At 42.5% G+C, this 17,560-nt stretch overlaps 1 protein-coding gene and 1 long non-coding RNA gene across 6 annotated transcripts in view; one reads left to right on the plus strand and one right to left on the minus strand.

Annotated features, from left to right (window-relative positions):
* Window positions 1–576: 576 nt before the first annotated feature.
* CASP3 (caspase 3) overlaps window positions 577–17,560 on the minus strand; it is a 34,355-nt gene continuing 17,371 nt past the window's right edge. Inside the window, exons 4-6 of one of the 5 annotated variants that reach the window (XM_073798680.1) lie at window positions 17,339–17,514; window positions 16,882–17,002; window positions 577–3,953 (exon numbers count right to left, since the gene is read on the minus strand). In XM_073798680.1, the coding sequence (XP_073654781.1) occupies window positions 3,637–3,953; window positions 16,882–17,002; window positions 17,339–17,514 (614 nt within the window). In that variant the 3' untranslated portion in view covers window positions 577–3,636. Of the gene's footprint in view, window positions 3,954–12,182; window positions 12,367–12,537; window positions 15,196–16,881; window positions 17,003–17,338; window positions 17,515–17,560 lie in introns of those variants that run through there. The other 4 variants (XM_033848766.2, XM_033848768.2, XM_033848767.2 and 1 more) reach the window with 4 other exon arrangements.
* Window positions 3,872–13,814, plus strand: LOC117309981 (uncharacterized). The gene is made up of 2 exons (XR_004524254.2): window positions 3,872–5,585; window positions 5,826–13,814. It is a non-coding gene; the product is annotated as an uncharacterized lncRNA (long non-coding RNA).

Here is a 17,560-nt window from a genome sequence, read left to right on the forward strand (position 1 = left end):
CTTCCTAGGCTGCCCCTTTCTTTGGAAGCTTTTTTTTTTTTTTTTTTTTGGTTTGCACCCACTGCCCTTTCTGTGTTGCCAGCTTCTCTGTTATTCAATCCAGGATGCATGAGACAATAAGAAAACTCAGGGAACTCACTGCCACATCACTCCCTGGGTTCTGAGGTCACTTCCCCGTCTCCCTCCTCCTCTCCCCTTTCAGAGTTTTCTATATTTGCTTTATAACATCCAGGCTTTCTAGCAGAAGGAATAAGAAGAGTGAATTGACTCCATCTTGGTCTCTCCAGTATCTTTGTATCAGTTAAATAGGAATTCCATTGGAATTGAGACACACAGCATAAATTTCAGAGGTCTCTAGGGATGCACAGAGTGCGCTTCATCAGAGTTTTCTCCAGTAGAAACCCTGCACCTGGGTCATTTTTTAAAAATCAACTTTTGGGAATTCCCTGGTGGTCCAGTGGTTAGGACTCCTCGCTTTCACTGCTGAAGGAGCAGGTTTGATCCCTGGTCGGGGAACTAAGATCCCACGAGCCGCATGGCGCAGCCAAAAAAAAAAAAAAATCAACTTTTGGTTGGTTTAATATTTAATATTTAATAATGAATATTTTATATACAATTGAATGCACTTAAGACTGCACTTTGATGTGTTTTGACAAATATATACACCCATGTAGGCATCACCACCATCAAGATATCGAATATTCTCGTTACCTCCTAAAATCTTCCTTCTGCCCCTTTGCAGTTTCTAGAATCCTAATCTCTTCCCCAGGCAAGTAGTAATATGATTTTTCTCACTGAGAGCTTGGTTTTTTGCCTGTTCTCATCCCTTATTTAAGTGGAATCTTATAGTATGTACTCTTGTCTGGCTTCTTTCACTCAGCAAGATGCCTCTAAGATTCAACCATGTTGTGTATATTGGTAGTTTGTTACTTTTTACTGGTGATGACTATTCCATGGTACAACTATACCTCAGTTTGTGTATCCATTCACCTCTTGATGGACATTTGTGTTATTTCCATTTTGGGCCCTTATGAATAAAGGTGCTATGAACATTCACGTACCAGTCTTTTGGTGGACATGCATCTCTCTTTCTCTTGAATAAACAGCTAGAAGTGGAACGAGCGGCTCATATAATAAGTGGATATTTAACTTCTAAGAAAGTGCCAAGCTGATTTCACAAGTGGCTGTCCAAGTTTGCATTACCAGCGGCGGGGTATGAGAATCTCATTACTTCACATCACATCCTTGCTCTGGCCGGGGTCCCTGCCTCCAACACCGATGAGGATCCCTCCAGGCCAGTATGGTTTCGGTGCAACGCTCAGCCGATGGCACTTCTTGGTAAAGCTAGTCCGTGCCCACTCCCCACGGCCCCCCATCTTAGCTCTTTAAATTCCCTGCACTGGAGTGCTGGGTTAGGACAGACTCTGGGATCTTCTCTTGTACAGACCCAGAACCACTCTTCCCATTTGACTTTTGACCCCGACAGGTCTTCCTCAGATCTAACCCCACATTTTTTTCAGCACAGGGGAATGCTTTCTTTTTTTTTTTTAAACATCTTTATTGGAGTAGAATTGCTTTACAGTGGTGTGTTAGTTTCTGCTTTATAACAAAGTGAATCAGCTATACGTATACATATGTCCCCATTATCTCCTCCCTCTTGCGTCTCCCTCCTACCCTCCCTATCCCACCCGGGGAATCCTTCTTTAGGGGAAAACTAATACTGCCAGGTGTTGTTAAGAAGCTCAGCCTGAAAGAGATGTAAAAATCTTTTGGAGGGGTACTAGAGACTGGTAAACCAATCAGGTTTCAGTGATCTGGATAGGAGGTAATGAACAAGATAACTTTGTAGCTGTTTTAATCCCAATAGACCTGGAGCCTATTAATATTAATACAAAATTTCTTTCATTGAAAATGAGGGAAAAAAGACTTTATGCAAAAGAAATATTCCTCAATTAATTCCAATAATTCAGTTTCAATTAATTTGAAAAGAACTTTTACCATCTCTTTCTCTTTATAGTGGTAGTCATCAGGACATTAAATTTTATTTGGAAAATCCCTCAACCCACCCCACACTGGCTAGTATTTTTTCCATTTTCTGGTGGTCACCTTCTCATTAGACCACCTACTAGGAATCCTACTCAATGATACGTCCCTCCTTAAACAGCAGGGACATTTTGGTCATGACATCACTGCAAGAGGCCCAGAGAAGGGGGCCAGGTGAATTTAGTCCTGTATGGGCCTTAGTTTCCCCATATTTAGATTGAGAGTATTTTAAAAAGTAGATCTCAGGCCACGTGACCTGAATTCTTGTGAATGTACATTACAGCCTCAAGAAGTCTGCAGAACAGGATGGAAGGTGTCTGAGATGGTAAGAGATGCTTCCTCCAGGGCAAAACATTTCCTAAAAGGACAATTTTCTTTCAGGGTGTGGTATCCGGACTTTTTTTGCTGTAATTCTGTAGAATACGTTAATCTAGCAAGAAGAAAAATCACCTGGTGAACTTCCAGCTGAATCAAAGCTGATTCATAAAGTGTCTACCAAGTGTTACTCACCTCCGTGCTCAGCCCTCAGCCCTCACTTGGAGCTGGGCATGACCAGGCAGGCACAGTGGGTGGAATTCTCAGATGCCCCCCCAATTCCTGCCTGCTGGTGTCCATGCCCTGTATGATTCTCACCCCTTGAGTGCAGGCGAGACCTGGGAATATGGTAGGATTTCACTCCTGTCATAGGTTAGGTTACGTGGCAGAAGTGAAGGGATTTTGCAGATGTAACTGTCTCCAACTGGTTGCCTGTGAATAATCAAAAGGGAGATGATCCTGGCTGAGCCTGACCTGAGCAAGTGAACACCTCAAAAGGGGGCCTGGGCCTTCTCTGGAGGGAGGAGATATTTGAAGTGAGAAATCCTCCTGCTGGCCTAAAAGCAAACAGCATGTCATGAACCGCCTGTAAAGGGGCCCTCGAGGCGAGGACCCGAGGGTGGCTCATAGTTGCTGTGGGTGATGTCCGGCTGACAGTCAGCCAGAAAACAGCCATAAGGAACTGAGTTCTACCAATAACTTTAATGAGCCTGGAAATGGTTTCTTCCTGAGTCAAACCTCCAGATGAGAACACAGCCCACGGGCACCTTGATTTCAGCTTGGTTGGCCCCTGACCTGAGGACCTAGCTCCACTGTGCCTGGACTCCAGACCACAAAACCTGTGCGAGAATAAACGTGTTGTTTTAAGATGCTGAGTGTGTGGTAAATGGTTTTGCATCGGTAGAAAATGAAAGCAGCAGGGACCAATCCGTATTCACATTCTTGCAGCTTTCTGCAGAAGCTGCTTGCACCTTGAATTCACAGCACTAGCACAGCCGCCTTGCACGTACATACGTGCAGTGAATCCAACCTATTATGAGCTCTAGGAATCTGAGGGAAGCCATGGATGATCCCTTAGGAAATACATGAGCCTTGATGTAGGAGAGAACTGATTGCTTGTGAAGTCCTAAGCTGTGTGCTATATATGCATCCTCTCTAACCTTCCCAACCACACTGCAAGGATGATGTTATGGTTATAATTATTTTATGAATAAGAAAACTGAGGTTCACGGGGGTGAACGAAAATGCCCAAGGTCATGTAGTAAACGAGCAGAGACATCAGGCTTTGTGACTGGACCTTGCTGATCCCAAAGCCAGGGAACTTTCAATTTCACAATGGCTCCTTCCTGTTTCTGACCTCCACTTTGTTTTTGAGTTCCTAAAAGCCACATCATCATTCGGCTTCCCAGTTGCCCAACTCTGTGGCATGCTCACGCAGTCACTCCTTGCTTGGAGCGATGCCTGGAGCCCAGACTCTCCTTGTTGGTCTTCTTGCTCATGTATGTTTGCTGCTACCCACACACAACACCATGGACAGGTGCTCCCGACTTCATTCCGCCAGCTATAGGAGCTGCTGCTGCTTTGCTTTCTGGATCCTAAGGTGACAGATGGGTGAAAGAAGAATGGAGTTGGATAGAAAATCGAAAAGGAAAGCAAAAAAGAAAATTATGGTGTGTTAAATGCATTGCCAAGAGACTTTGAAATTTTTTAGTTAAGAAAACCAGTGTATACATCACAGGATAGGGGTCTGCCCATTTTCAACCAAATTTGACTCCAACTCTGTAGTGTGCCAGCTCTATCCTGAGGCTTGTTTACCCTCCTTTAAGGTGGCTTCTTTAAGTGATGCACTAAAGTATAGTTGTGGGTCATCTTGAGGGCAGGTTCTGGAAAAGTGAGTCTCTGCCATTTGTTCACATTGTTCATAACGATCTGAGATCTTGCATTCTTCTGCTCTCTCCTCCAGCTACTCCCCCCGACCCCCACCAAGAAAAGATCCTTTCTGATCGTCTATCACTTTGACCAACTCTCCATACACATGCTGATGCAGTATCTCACAAGGACAAAGCTCTGAGGATCAGGTGTAAGGTGTTTTCCCAATCTGTTTTACAGACACACGCTCCCTTCTAGATTCCAGGTGCATGCTTTGGCTTGTGTTTTCATTCGGTGTCCTTTAAAGAAGTGAGTAATCGGGGGATTGTAGAAAGAGCAACGACTTGGGAAGCAGAAATGCCTGGATTCATGTTCAGGCACTACCAACCACAGGCTGTGTGACCTTAGGCCAGTTGTTTAACCTCTGAGCTTTCAATTACAAAATTTCAACTTCAGTTAGCAAATTGAGATGATAATGCTACTTCCTAAGATTATTGTGAGAATTAAGGGAGATACTGTTTGTGAAGAGCTTGGCATAGAGAAATTGCATAAGGGTAGCTACTGTCATAAGCACATGTGGCAAAATCTGCATCCTCACTTCCTTTCACCCTGTCACAACTTCCTGTTCCCGCACTGTCGATTTGGCTGTGAGACGCAAGGCCTTCATGGCCCCAAGGAGACTTGTCGCATTAAGTTCTTGTGTTTTGATGTTTACCAGCTGAAGGCCAGGTGTGACAGACAGAGAAGGCTGATCTGCCTCTTCCCTCTCCGTCCTCCCCGCCACCAGGTGAAACTCCTCCGAGCTGGGGAAGGGAGGAGACCTGGTGAGGAGAGAGCCGGGGTGAGTCCATGCTGAGGGCCTCACAGAAGGAGCCCTGCTGTGCAGCCCCTTAAATTTGGGGTTCTGCAACTTAGAACAGACTGGCACCCCATTTCCTGCTTGGATCCCTGAAGGAGAAGCTCCCGCCGCGCCCGCCCCATCATGGTAGGTGTAGAATAAGGCATAAGCGGTAGAAAGGGCTTAAGTAGGTGGGCTGGGGGCAGCCTCCCAGACACCCTGCTTGTCCCACCAGGGCTCAGGAAACAGCTCAATAACCTTCCTCTGTGCTCTGAGATGCAGCTGACTTTGATGGGTGAAGGGCAGCAGAAGAATATGCCGCCCTGAAAATACCTCTTTGGCATAGGATTCGTTTGAGAAACTACAGACACAGGAGAAGCTCTGAAAACAAAGGAGAAGTTACTCTTTTGCAAGAGAAATGTGCATTTACAAAGGAAATTTCCACTTGTAGGGTTCTCTCCCTCTCCATACCAGGAAGGGAAGGAAAACCCTCATCACAAGGGACCTATCAACGGAGGAGGTACAGACTGAAATCTGTGTGACAAACCTTACCCTTGTTTACCTTGCTCTTCCTGGCAACCGTCCCCATAACTGAGCTCCCCTCTCTTTTCTTTCTTTTGTCTTTAGTGAAGAGGTTATTCAAGCCAGTGGTTTAGGTCATGTTGGGGAGTTACTCGGTTTTGCTGGGTGTCTCCCATGTACACACAGGTTCATAAACTTCTGTTCGTTTATTGTCTTGTGAATCTGTCTTTTATTACAGGGACCTCAGCCAAGAACTCAGAAGGGTAGAGGGAAAATTATTTTTCCTCCCCAACAAGGGCCTCGTGACTGGGGATGAGAGGACGCAGAGTGGCCGCAGAGTACATCGTGAGAGCAGAAACCCCACGGGAATGCAGGTGTCCTGATGGATGCCAGAGAGGTGGGGAGGGGGAGAGGACAGTCAAACAGAATGACGTTAATCTCAGCAGGACCCACGGGGCACCTGTGACACTGGAAAACCAGATACCTCCAACCTCCTCCTCCCTGCGTGTCATGATGCTTCACAAACTCCCAGGCAGGGAGTGAGCCCCAAGTTGGATGGTTTAACTCTGAGTGGATTGGGTTTGCCCTAAACCGATGAGTTCTCCACTACCAAGCAGAACTGAGGTTCAAGTAACTTGACATATTAACAGAGTGATAAAGACAGTTCGCGTATCCAGTGACCCCACCCATGTCACAGATCTAAGCCTAAATCAGCCTGATTTTACCAGAAACTCCTGCCAAGGAAGCCTGACATACACCACTCACAATCCTCCAACTCAGCTTTAGCTAGTTTACTTTACCCTAGAAAACAGGACCTGCTAGTTTTGTAAGGAAATCCCCACCCTCCTACCCAGTCGTGCTGTTTCCACGTGGCCTCTTCTCTCTGTAAACCTCCTTCTTGCCCAAAATCCCTCCGGAAGTGGGTTCCACTGCTTGTGAGACGCTGTGCTCCCCAAATCCTTGAATAAGGGACTTCAAACTCATTACTAACTCGTTTTCGTTTTGTCATTAAATGAGAAAGTTGTGAGGGGAAACAGAATATGCCACCCCAAAGTAGCCACTTGGACATGTGGATGTTTTGGCCTGAAGGCAATGAAGACCCGGCAGTCTCTGGAAAAGCTTTTTGCCTCTCCCTTAACTGCCTAAAGGAATTTAGATAAAGGAATTTAGATAAAGGGCTTGTTGCCCTTTATCTAAGGGCAAAAGAGCTATTACTAGAGAGAACTTTTATATCAGAAAGACTTATCTGCAAGGCAAGGCAAACATTTGTTTACCAGACATTTTTTTCTTCTCCTCTTCCTGTGATTTGTCTTCCTGCCCTTTGAAGCCCAGACCCCTATCCCCTTCTTCTTGGCTCAAGAAGGATGGTATGTAAGCCTCACTTAGAATAGAAGGGGCACAAAGTTGAGAGCTCTAAGTACAGATAAGTCAAGAAAGTAGTTTCCCTAGTTCTACTGGCATTTCCAACAACAGCAAACTGATGGATACGTAGAATAACCTGCCATGGTTCTCTAGAGCTTTAATCTGTCAAGACAACTTTTCCATCGTTATCTTTTTAAAAATTCTCATGTCACTACTACTGGAAGGAAGATATTATTGCCCCCATTTTAGAGAAAGAGAAACTGGAGTTCAGACTGGGGAAGAGGCAGCTAGCGAGCGGATTCCAGAGCTGGTACTACCCAAACTACACGAAACCAACCCAGTGGAGGAAGTGGGCACGTGGGAGGTGAAGCAGGGCGGGGGGGAATTCTGAGCTGAAATGAACTGTGACTGTATTTAGTGAAAAACATTTCTTAGTCATAGTTTACCTATAAGCTTCACATGCTGAAAAAAATGGGTTGCCCAACAAACATAAGACCTTCAAAGACAGTGCAGGTGTCAACTAGGAATTTCCCAGAATTTACTTGATGTGATTCAAAATTATGCTCCCGTCCAACAAAGCAAGTTGATATCAGTGCAGTGGTTTGAAGGGACTTTTACATCAGGGCTTGAACACAGAGCAGATGCCCTTAAGGCTCATAGATAAACTTTCCCAATAAGCTTCCATCGGTGACTTGATGGCTTTCAAGAAGAAAACTGGAAAGAGAATCCCTAACACTTTTAGTGGTTAACTTTAAGGATGTGAATGTATTATAGTGGCTCTGAGTCTAGCCTATCTTTTTTATGTTTTCCTTGGGTAAACCAAACCACTGTTTTGGTTCAACTATTTCAACATATTAATTCTGCTCTATGCTTGAGGGCATGTGAGGAGATGAGAGAACCCAGGGGGTAAATCAGGTTCTAATTTTGTCCCATTTTGTACTTACATGAGAAATTCAAATGAAATATAAAGGATATTTGATTGCTTTGAATATCAGAGAGATATACCCAAAAAGTTCATATTAAATTTCTCACAGTAAAGGTTTTTTGAAAAAAATTTGTTTAGAAGGTACCAAGGGTACCTTCAACAGGGATTAACTGAAACGAAAACAGGCAAATGGAATCTGTCCTTAATGGACAGACTTTTAATATTTAGATCATTTAATTTTGTATCAGCCTGGGTTGGGTCAAGGGTGTGATGATAAATCAGACCAGAGCTGATACACACAAGACAAATCTGATTTGTTCGCAGTGCAAGGTCCCAAGCTCACAGCTGGGGACAGAGAGCCACGAGGAGGGCGAGCAGGAGATGGGGAGAGCAGGGTGAGGCGTGGGTGCAGAACAAGATTTTGGTACCCAGACTGCCCCCATCACTTACCCCCGCAGGAGTTCAACCCGTTCTCACAGATTTACAAATAATTGAAACTCTCAACAGACACCACTTGCACATTTTATTGCTCAGTCTCTTACGTCAGAATTTGCATCAGCAACAGTAGCTCTGGAAGCAAATGTTCAAAACAGAGACCCAGCAGCATTGGCTGGAAACAGGCAACTACGATTTCTACCTGGTGCTTTTGTCTATTTTATGTTCCAGTTACAAACTGGAAACAAAAATATATATATTTTAAAGTTTTGAGCAGAATTATTGGTTATGTTTTCTAAGCTTTAAAAATGAGCAGGGACCTTGGAAAATGTGAGATTATGTCCCTCCTTATTTTGGGAGTGAGGAGGAAATGAAGGAGGTGGGAGTTAAAATGCCCTTTCTTTTATGAATGGTGATAACAGGTGGTAGTTTTAAACAGTGTTAATTGGCAGAAACAGAAGGTGGATTTTTAAAAGTCCCCTAAAAGCAAAGGTTTATAAACAAAACTACATTTTATCACATTATCTTATACTATACTCCTGCACATGGAAGCTCATTTCAGCAAATCAGTGCCCATAGGGAGGAGGACACATCCAGCATTCTCACCCCTTAGTTCCATGACCTCAGTTCCAAAATGGTCTTTCATACTACTTCACTCTTCAACTTAATCAGTCACATCTTTTTCATGATTGAATTTGCCCCACCTCCCATCCATTCTCTGACTACAATCTGCAATCCTTTTAGTCTTATTGTTCCACTGCTTGTACGATGAGGGTTCTTCAAATTCATCAGGACCATCAGGCCACAGACCACTCTTCTTATTCCCTAAAATTACCCCCTTCTGTGTTCAGTGCCCCGTCTCTCCAGCTTAGCTCCATGGTCCATCAGTTGAGTAGTAACTCATTTTGCAGTCTCCTGAAGTCCGTGGCTCCTCTTTTTTTTTAATAAATGTGGGAAAATACCCAAAGTTGGATGAAGCCAACACATACCAAGCAGCTGAATTATCCTAGATAAAACCCCACAACAGGGCAGGCTGGTACCACTGTGATTCACCATCGCTGGTTTCAACTGGGTCCTAAACGCTGCCCAGCGATCTCACTAAACTTCTCCCGTCAACTCACTCTCCAGCTCTTGACAATGGTTTCAAAGCTTCCTTATTCTTCTAACCCTTTGAACAGTTAACTTGGAGCACAGTCATTGTCTTCTACTTCTTAAAAAATAGAGTGTTATAACCTCCTGCTACAAAACTTACAAGCCTAGCTTTATTCACATCCAGCTTCTCATATTTCCTCCCGTTAAAAACAAACAAACAAAAAAACCTCACCTCCTCTCTGCATCCCCACAATTAGCTCAGATTTAACCCTCTCTCATTGCTTAGGAACCCTACGCTGTCAGTTACTTTTCCCTCCAGTATTTTCAGTCTTTTTCCGGACTGGATTCTCGCCATCAGCATTTAAACATGCTCAAATCTCTCACACAACACAACATTTCAACTCATTTCCCCCTCTAGCTACTTCTTCCCGCCAACCCCACCCTTCCTTCGAAGGCAATTTCTCAAGTTTTCTGTACTTTTAATTTCCGTTTCCTCACTTGGCACTCATTTAGCAGTCCTCTCTAAGCTGGCTTCTGCCTCAATATTTGCACAGAATCCCCTTTGTCAAGATCACCTATAACCTCCTGTCACAAATCCAATGCATATTTCAAACGTTCATTTTCTCTGAATTTTCAGTAGTTTGCCCCGGCAGGCCACTTCCTCGGGAAGCAGTTTCTTCCCTTGGCTTTCTCACCCTATACTCTCCTGTTTCCCCACCTTCAGCCCTGGCCGTCCTTTTCGGTCTCCTTTCCTGGGTCCCTAGATGTTGGAGCCTCTTCCCGCTGCACTAGTACTCTGGCCCTAGGTGGGATCTGTAGGTATAGCATCCTCAAGGCCCCACTCTGCAGCATCTCCCTGTTAGCCTCACCTGCTCTCCTTCTGCTGACTCCCCTCCACCCACAGTGGCCTCCTCAATGCTCCTTAAACCTGCCAGGCAGAAATGAGTCTTTGGAAATATTTCAGTAAAATCAGTGAATTAGCTTTCAATACATTGGCCAAACATGCTTCCCTCTTGGGAAACTGTATATGAGGCTGCTAGGTCCCTGAGCTGACATTTAAGTCACCTAAAACCAAAGCATAAGGTGTAGATCAGACATTGGCCTCTTAGCTCAAACATGCTACTTAATAGCTTTTGCACCAACTTTAAATCTGGAAAAACATTTTCTTGAAAGGGAGATGCTTGCTTTTTCTGAACATCCCTAAGCATTTCAGTTCCTCAGTTCTTTCAATTATCAACGTAGCAGACGGTAGAGATTCTGTGCACAAAAATTCTTTGATGGATATTTCTTGGTCTGCCTCATCATGTGATAATTTATTACAATCATATTGCAAAGGATAAGGATGGAACAACTAGAGAGTGAATTAAGAAACGAATGTGAATAGTCTAGTTTGCTCCTTGAGCTATAAAAAACTGATGCTGAGTATTACTTTAGGCTCAAGTTCTAATATCAAGCGTGTTACGATTTCTCAGCTAATACCTACAGAGGTTGAAGCAAAGAAGAAAATAAACAAGCTAAACAAAATCCTGCAACATGGCTATGGACAGCCATGGCATCCCTCCCAGCCCTACCCCCGTATGGAACCACGTTCTCATTCCTGAAAGTTTTGTGCCATCCCCATCCCCCCTTGATTTGATTCCATTTTTGAAGCCAGGTAATAATACATTGACACGGTTCCAAAAAGTCAAAACGATATAGAAAAGTCAACACAAAAGAAATTTCACTTCCATCCCTGTTCCCATCCACCATTTACATTTGTATTAGTGCCCTTTATCCTCCTGGTGTTGCTTTACGCATATTCTTATGCTCTCCCCGCCCCCTAGACCTTTTTTACACAAATTACAGCATACTGTCTATGGCGTTCTGTGTTTCGTCCTTTCCCACCTGATCATACATGCTGGAGACCTTTATCAGTTCAAGAGGGTCCTCCTCGTTCTATTTTACAGCAAGTCGTGTTCCACTGTGTGGATGCAACAGTGTATCTAACCTATCGTTTTTACAGCTGGGTTGCTGTAAAAGAATGCTAAGGTGAATCATTGCTTATATACTTTTGTACATGTACGGGTGTATGGGCAGTTTGAGCTCCAAGACCTGAGATTGCTACTTCAAGAGTAAATAATTGGATAGGTATTGCCGGATTCTCCTCCACACGCGGTTGTGCGGTCCCACCAACGGGGGATACATTTCCCCACAGCTCAGCCAACAGAATGTTGTCAAATGAGGTCTTTTGTCCGTCTGCTAGATGACAGATGATACCTTAGTTTAATCTGAATTTCTCTTGTGATGATTAAGATTTTCATCTGAGGTATAAGGGACATTTGGTGTTTTTCTATGAACTGTCTGTTCATGGCCCTTAGTCCATTTTTCTATTGGGTTCTTGGCCTTGGTATTTTTCTTTTTAATATTGAAGACTTCTTTATTTAGCAGAGATTAGAATGGGCTCTACTATCAACGTACTACAGAACTATAGCTTTAAAAGAGTCTTAAGGGAGTTATTCATGTCACCCTCTACTCCTTGGAAACAGGAATCCCCTAGTCCCAATTAGAGAATTTTATTAGTTTTCTGACTTAAAAGTAATGTACATTCACTATAGAAATACTGGAAGAAATGTAAACCACTCATGTTTGCACTTTCTCATATTTCTCTTCTAGGTACATAAAACACAAAGGGGACTTCTTCCCCTGTCACAGCTCCTCTCCCAGAGCTGACCATCTGGGGACATCACAGGTTTTTTTTCAACCCTCCCCCACCCCCAGTTCTTCCCCCCACCCTCTATTCACCCTACTAAAAATTTATGGGTTGAAGTGATTCATTTCAGCAATATCCTTTATACTCTGCTACTCCCCATTCCTCCAAGCAAGGAAACAAACAAAAATATGGTCATATTTAGGGGCTGTGATCTCTGCAAACTTCGTATCCTTCCTGGCATCATGGTAACTTTAGAAATGGTCTTCTGAGAGGGACCTGGGAGAAAAGGAAGGCTGCTTATCCTATTCGGTAATTTGCCACCATCTCAAAGTATTTGATTAAAGGGTCCTGTTGCATCTTCTCTGGCCCTTCCAAATCAAGCACTTGGTTAAAAATATTTTAATTTCAGCGAGTAGCACATCAGAAACAACAACAAACACTTGAATGTGATGGTAATTTTAAGTTAAAATTTATATTTGGAAATAAAAATTCATAATAACAAATTTTTTATAAAATTGTCACATAGGGGTTTCCCTGGTGGCGCAGTGGTTGAGAGTCCGCCTGCTGATGCAGGGGACTCAGGTTCGTGCCCCGGTCCGGGAGGATCCCACATGCCGTGGAGCGGCTGGGCCCGTGAGCCATGGCCGCTGAGCCTGCGTGTCCGGAGCCTGTGCTCCGCAACGGGAGAGGCCACAACACTGAGAGGCCCGCGTACCGCCAAAAAAAAAAAAAAAAAAAAAAAAAAAAAAAAAATTGTCACACAGGAACACACTTTAAGATACTTCATTGACTTCGAAAAAATTACAGACATAGCCAAAACAAATAGCTTTCATTTATAAATGTGAGTTCCTTTCTTTCAGCAAAAGAAGGCTCACAGGAAATGTCAGACGGAAAAGCAGCGGGATACAGCGATGCAGGGACGGCTCAACATCTCTTGAGCTAGGAGGCTCCTAGCCTGCTGTCCCCAGCTCGGGCCATGCTGCTTCTCCTCTCTGGCCTTCAGTTTCCCTGGGCACCAAAGGAGGGAAGACTGACTGCTAACGTCCTGCATGCCATGGTCCTTTCATTTCAGAGAACCGTATATGATCACAACAGTATCATTCTCCTTTGATTATAAATGTCAACAAAATACAACTTAACATGCTCAAAAATTTTACTACAAAGAGTGCTATGATTTTTCCCATCCTTGGCAAAGGATGGTTGAGGGCCCATATTATTGGGCCACACTCACCGCTTATATTGGAAAATGAGGAAATGCTAATGAAATTGCTTTTATGGGCTGACATTCATGGATGGCAGAAAGGGACATTCCAGAAGGAGTCCAGGATTTGCTCTTCAGGAGTACTTCAGCTCCCAAAGCTTGGTGGCCAAGTGCACACGTGGCCACACCCATGTCTGCGTGCCGTCTGTCAAGGTCACTGAGCACTTGTTATCGTTGAAGGGGAGAGACCTCAGGATTTTCCCCTAACAACACTCCGAGCGTCTTGTATATCATATTCATATTCATACACTTAAGCATTAATTTACATACTTAATTTCTGACAGGCTGACAACTGCAGCCCTTCTCCCCCTCGGTGTAAAGTGAGAAGTGAATTGTTATTCAGTGTATCCAGTACAGTGGTAATGGTGCTAGCTGTATTTTATATAATGTGCTATCTGCAGAAAGGCAGATAAGAATTTAACATCCAATTAAAAGCTGTCATTGAAAAAATTGAAAAAAAAAAGTGCTACAACTTTTATTATGACTCTCACCATCTTCTGAAAATTTCCATTTCAGAAGTTTGATTTGGTTCACTTTCTTGGAGCTTCTTGCCTTGGGAGCATCCTCCATGTACACCTCCATGTACATGAAGAAACTAGCCAGCATTCCTTTTCCTGAAGCCGTAGTCTATGGCTCTGCCTTCATGACATAGGCTGCGCTGTGTCCCTGTTCAGGCTCAAGCCATCTTCTAATTAAAAGTGCCCAGCTGATTGATTTACTGTTTCTTCCTCACACCTCACTGTGTATTCTGTAAGTTGTATTTTAGTATGTTCCTATAGAATTTCTTCAATTCATGCTGCTATCAGTGTGATCAAAATTTGAGGTTTTGCATAAGAGCCCTTCAGATACTCTGTGGGAATGCGAGGCCCAGCAGCTGGTGGGAAGAGTTGCATTTCAGCACCTTATAGTCCTAACTCTGTCTCCCTCTATTAATGTTGCATTTAACCTGAGAGAGTCAACTTAGTTTTCCTGCATATTCTCAAGTAAAACATTTAGTTCCTTTTTCAATACTAAACATAATTTTTTCTTTTTTTTTAACAACAAGGACATGCTCGGGACAGACATCACAACACCATATGCTCAGATGGGTGATGTAAAAATACTATTGTCTTGTCTCCAAATACTAATTCTAAGATCAAGGTCTTCAAGCATTTGACCATGCACATGGACCACCAAGTTCGAGGATACATTATTCCACATCATCATGTCTATAGTTTGACAAAAACCAGAACATGTTCTCTGAAACAAGAGCATTGTCAATATCACTGAAACACATTACAGCAATGTTTAAATTCTTCCATAATTCCTTGAAAATTTGTAGCATAGCATAATCACTAAAACTTGCTAATTATGAGAGCTGTTAATTTACAATCATTTCCTCTCATAATGACTGTACCATTATCCATTTTTATTTATTCTTAATTAAATTCAATTTCAACTACCTGATTGTGTTTGAGGTAGCTTCATAGTAGTTTTATTGCTATGAAAGTGACATATTTCCATGTATCACCTCGGGGATTAGATTAGATTTAAATGAGAGAGGAAAATATAGTTATCAGTCACACCGTTTCCTCACTTGGCATACAGATTAAAAAAAAAAATCATCCATTTCTTCAGTGATTAAAAATACAGTTCTTTTGTGAGCATAGACACAATACAAGGAATCTGTTTCTTTGCATGAAAAGTAGAATCATTGGAAAAGGACTCGAATTCTATTGCTACCTTTCGGTTAACCCGAGTGAGAATATGCATAAGCTCAAGCTTGTGAGCGTACTGTTTCAGCATTGCACAAAGTGACTGGATGAACCAGGATCCGTCCTTTGAATTTCGCCAGGAATAGTAACCTACAAGGCAAAATGTAACCAAAATATCATGGATATCCAATGTTAGCTGATTTAATAAATTACAACATAATCATGAAGGTAAAAACAAGCATAAACATCCATAGGTATTATTAGCCATAAAAATAAATAAATAAATAAATAAATAAATAAATGAATGAATGACACCTTTGATTCCAGGGGAAAACAAAACAAAAACCAAATGGGTGCTTTATGTATACCTCTGCTTCGACAAGGAAAAGAGTTGTGGACTAACTTCACCACTGAGTTACTGAGAATTTTACTTCCTGGGCTTCCCTTCCAATAGGGAAGAAAAGGGTAACGTGCAGAAGATGCAAAAGCAAAGAAATGAAAAGTATCATTATAAGTAGCATCGTGTTGCAATCAGATTATTGGCTTATCCAAGAAATAACCTGCTTACATATGCACACATATTTGAGTGTCCTAAATTTGTCTACAGGGCATCTAAATAGAGTATAATAAACACATTATAGTATATTCAAAAGTCCAAAAAGGGGAAATAGTGTATTTATTGTTCTTTTTCCAGATTAACTATTGGATCCATTCCTTTTTTTCAGCTGTGCCGCACGGCTTGTGGGACCTTAGTTCCCCGACCAGGGATCGAACCCAGGCCCGTGGCAGTGAAAGCAATGAGTCCTAACCACTGGACTGCTGGGGAATTCCCTGGATCCATTGCTTTTAATTTGAAAGTACTTTATCTGGAAAGATGCCTGGAGGTTAAAAGAAGTCACATTGACTATATTTAAAAATGTAATACTGTTTAAAAATACATTTGCCCTATATTTCCAAACTTTGTGACACCCTTAGTTGTATAAGTAAACAGTTGTATGATCAATAAATATTTATTTATATGATGACACGTATAATACAACCACAAAAAAGTGGAGGTTGATAACCTATTCATAAATCATTTTTAACTCTATTTTCCCTCATTCCATTTCTACCTGCGCATATGCTATTCAGGCTTATCCTTTCAATTTCCTATCTTCCAAAGAATTCCTGGAAAACACAGTTCTCTCCTATTCCAGGAAGTGGGCAAAGCTCTGACTTGTCCTATGTTTTAATACAGTTTCCATGTGGTATCAAGTTCATGAATGACACTATGTAAGTATGCTTTCCTATAGATGCATATTTTCTAGCCCAACTTTGCTAAAGACAACTTTTTGAGACTTGTCTGTGGTTAAGGTACCCTAAAATACAGACAAGTTGGCTTTTTAAAAAAAAATTTATTTATTTACTTATTTTGGCTGAGTTGGGTCTTCGTTGCTACCTGCAGGCTTTCTCTAGTTGCAGCGAGCGGGGGCCACTCTTCGCCGCGGTGCGCAGGCTTCTCACTGCGGTGGCCTCTCCTGCTGCGGAGCATGGGCTCTAGGCGTGCGGGCTTCAATAGTTGTGGCACATGGGCTCAGTAGTTATGGCTCACGGGCTCTAGAGCGCAGGCTCAGCAGTTGTCGCGCACGGGCCTAGCTGCTCCGCGGCATGTGGGATCTTCCCGGACCAGGGCTCGAACCCGTGTCCCCTGCATTGGCAGGCGGACTCCCAACCACTGCGCCACCAGGGGAGCCCCAAGTTGGCTTTTTATGGATATCAAAATCATGAAAGCCTTTGGAACACACTCTTCATTGTTTAAAATCTACATATAACATTCAGTATTAGTAAGTTTCTTACCAGGTGCTGTAGAATATGCATACAAGAAGTCTGCCTCAACTGGTATTTTCTGACAGGCCATGTCATCCTCAACACCACTGTCTGTCTCAATACCACAGTCCAGTTCTGTGCCTCGGCAAGCCTAGAGGTTAGAAAATAAACATTTATTTAAAAAGTTTAAAAAAAGAAAAGGAAACTAAACATTTATTTTAAAAAATATGTGTGTACATGTACAACTGTTATTTCTAAGAAATGCAAAGGCTCTGTAAAAACTGATGTTAATTATGCAGAATCCTTTTGCTAGAAGTCTAAAATTAAAATTTATTCTCTATCTCCTAAGTGGTAGTTTAAATAAACAAAAAACTAACAATAGTTCAGTAGCTTCAAGGAAAAAAATAAATTTTTTTGATAATCCACAATTGAGTAAATTAATCCCTAATGAATCCTCAATAACCAGGTTGCTCAGTTATATATTTACCTGAATAACGAAAAGTTTAGGTTTGCCAGTTAGGCTTATACAACAATCCCCTCTGAAGAAACCTGCTAATTTTTTCAGATCGACAGGTCCATTTGTTCCAAAAATTTTTCCTTCCTCGCCATGGCTTAGAAGCACGCAAATAAAACTGCTCCTTTTGCTGTGATCTTCTTTAGAAACTGGGAAAACGTTCACAAACAAGAAAAACCATCAGAAAACCAATGC

The sequence above is a fragment of the Tursiops truncatus genome, chromosome 21, assembly GCF_011762595.2.
Source record: "Tursiops truncatus isolate mTurTru1 chromosome 21, mTurTru1.mat.Y, whole genome shotgun sequence".
Classification (NCBI taxonomy): domain Eukaryota; kingdom Metazoa; phylum Chordata; class Mammalia; order Artiodactyla; family Delphinidae; genus Tursiops; species Tursiops truncatus.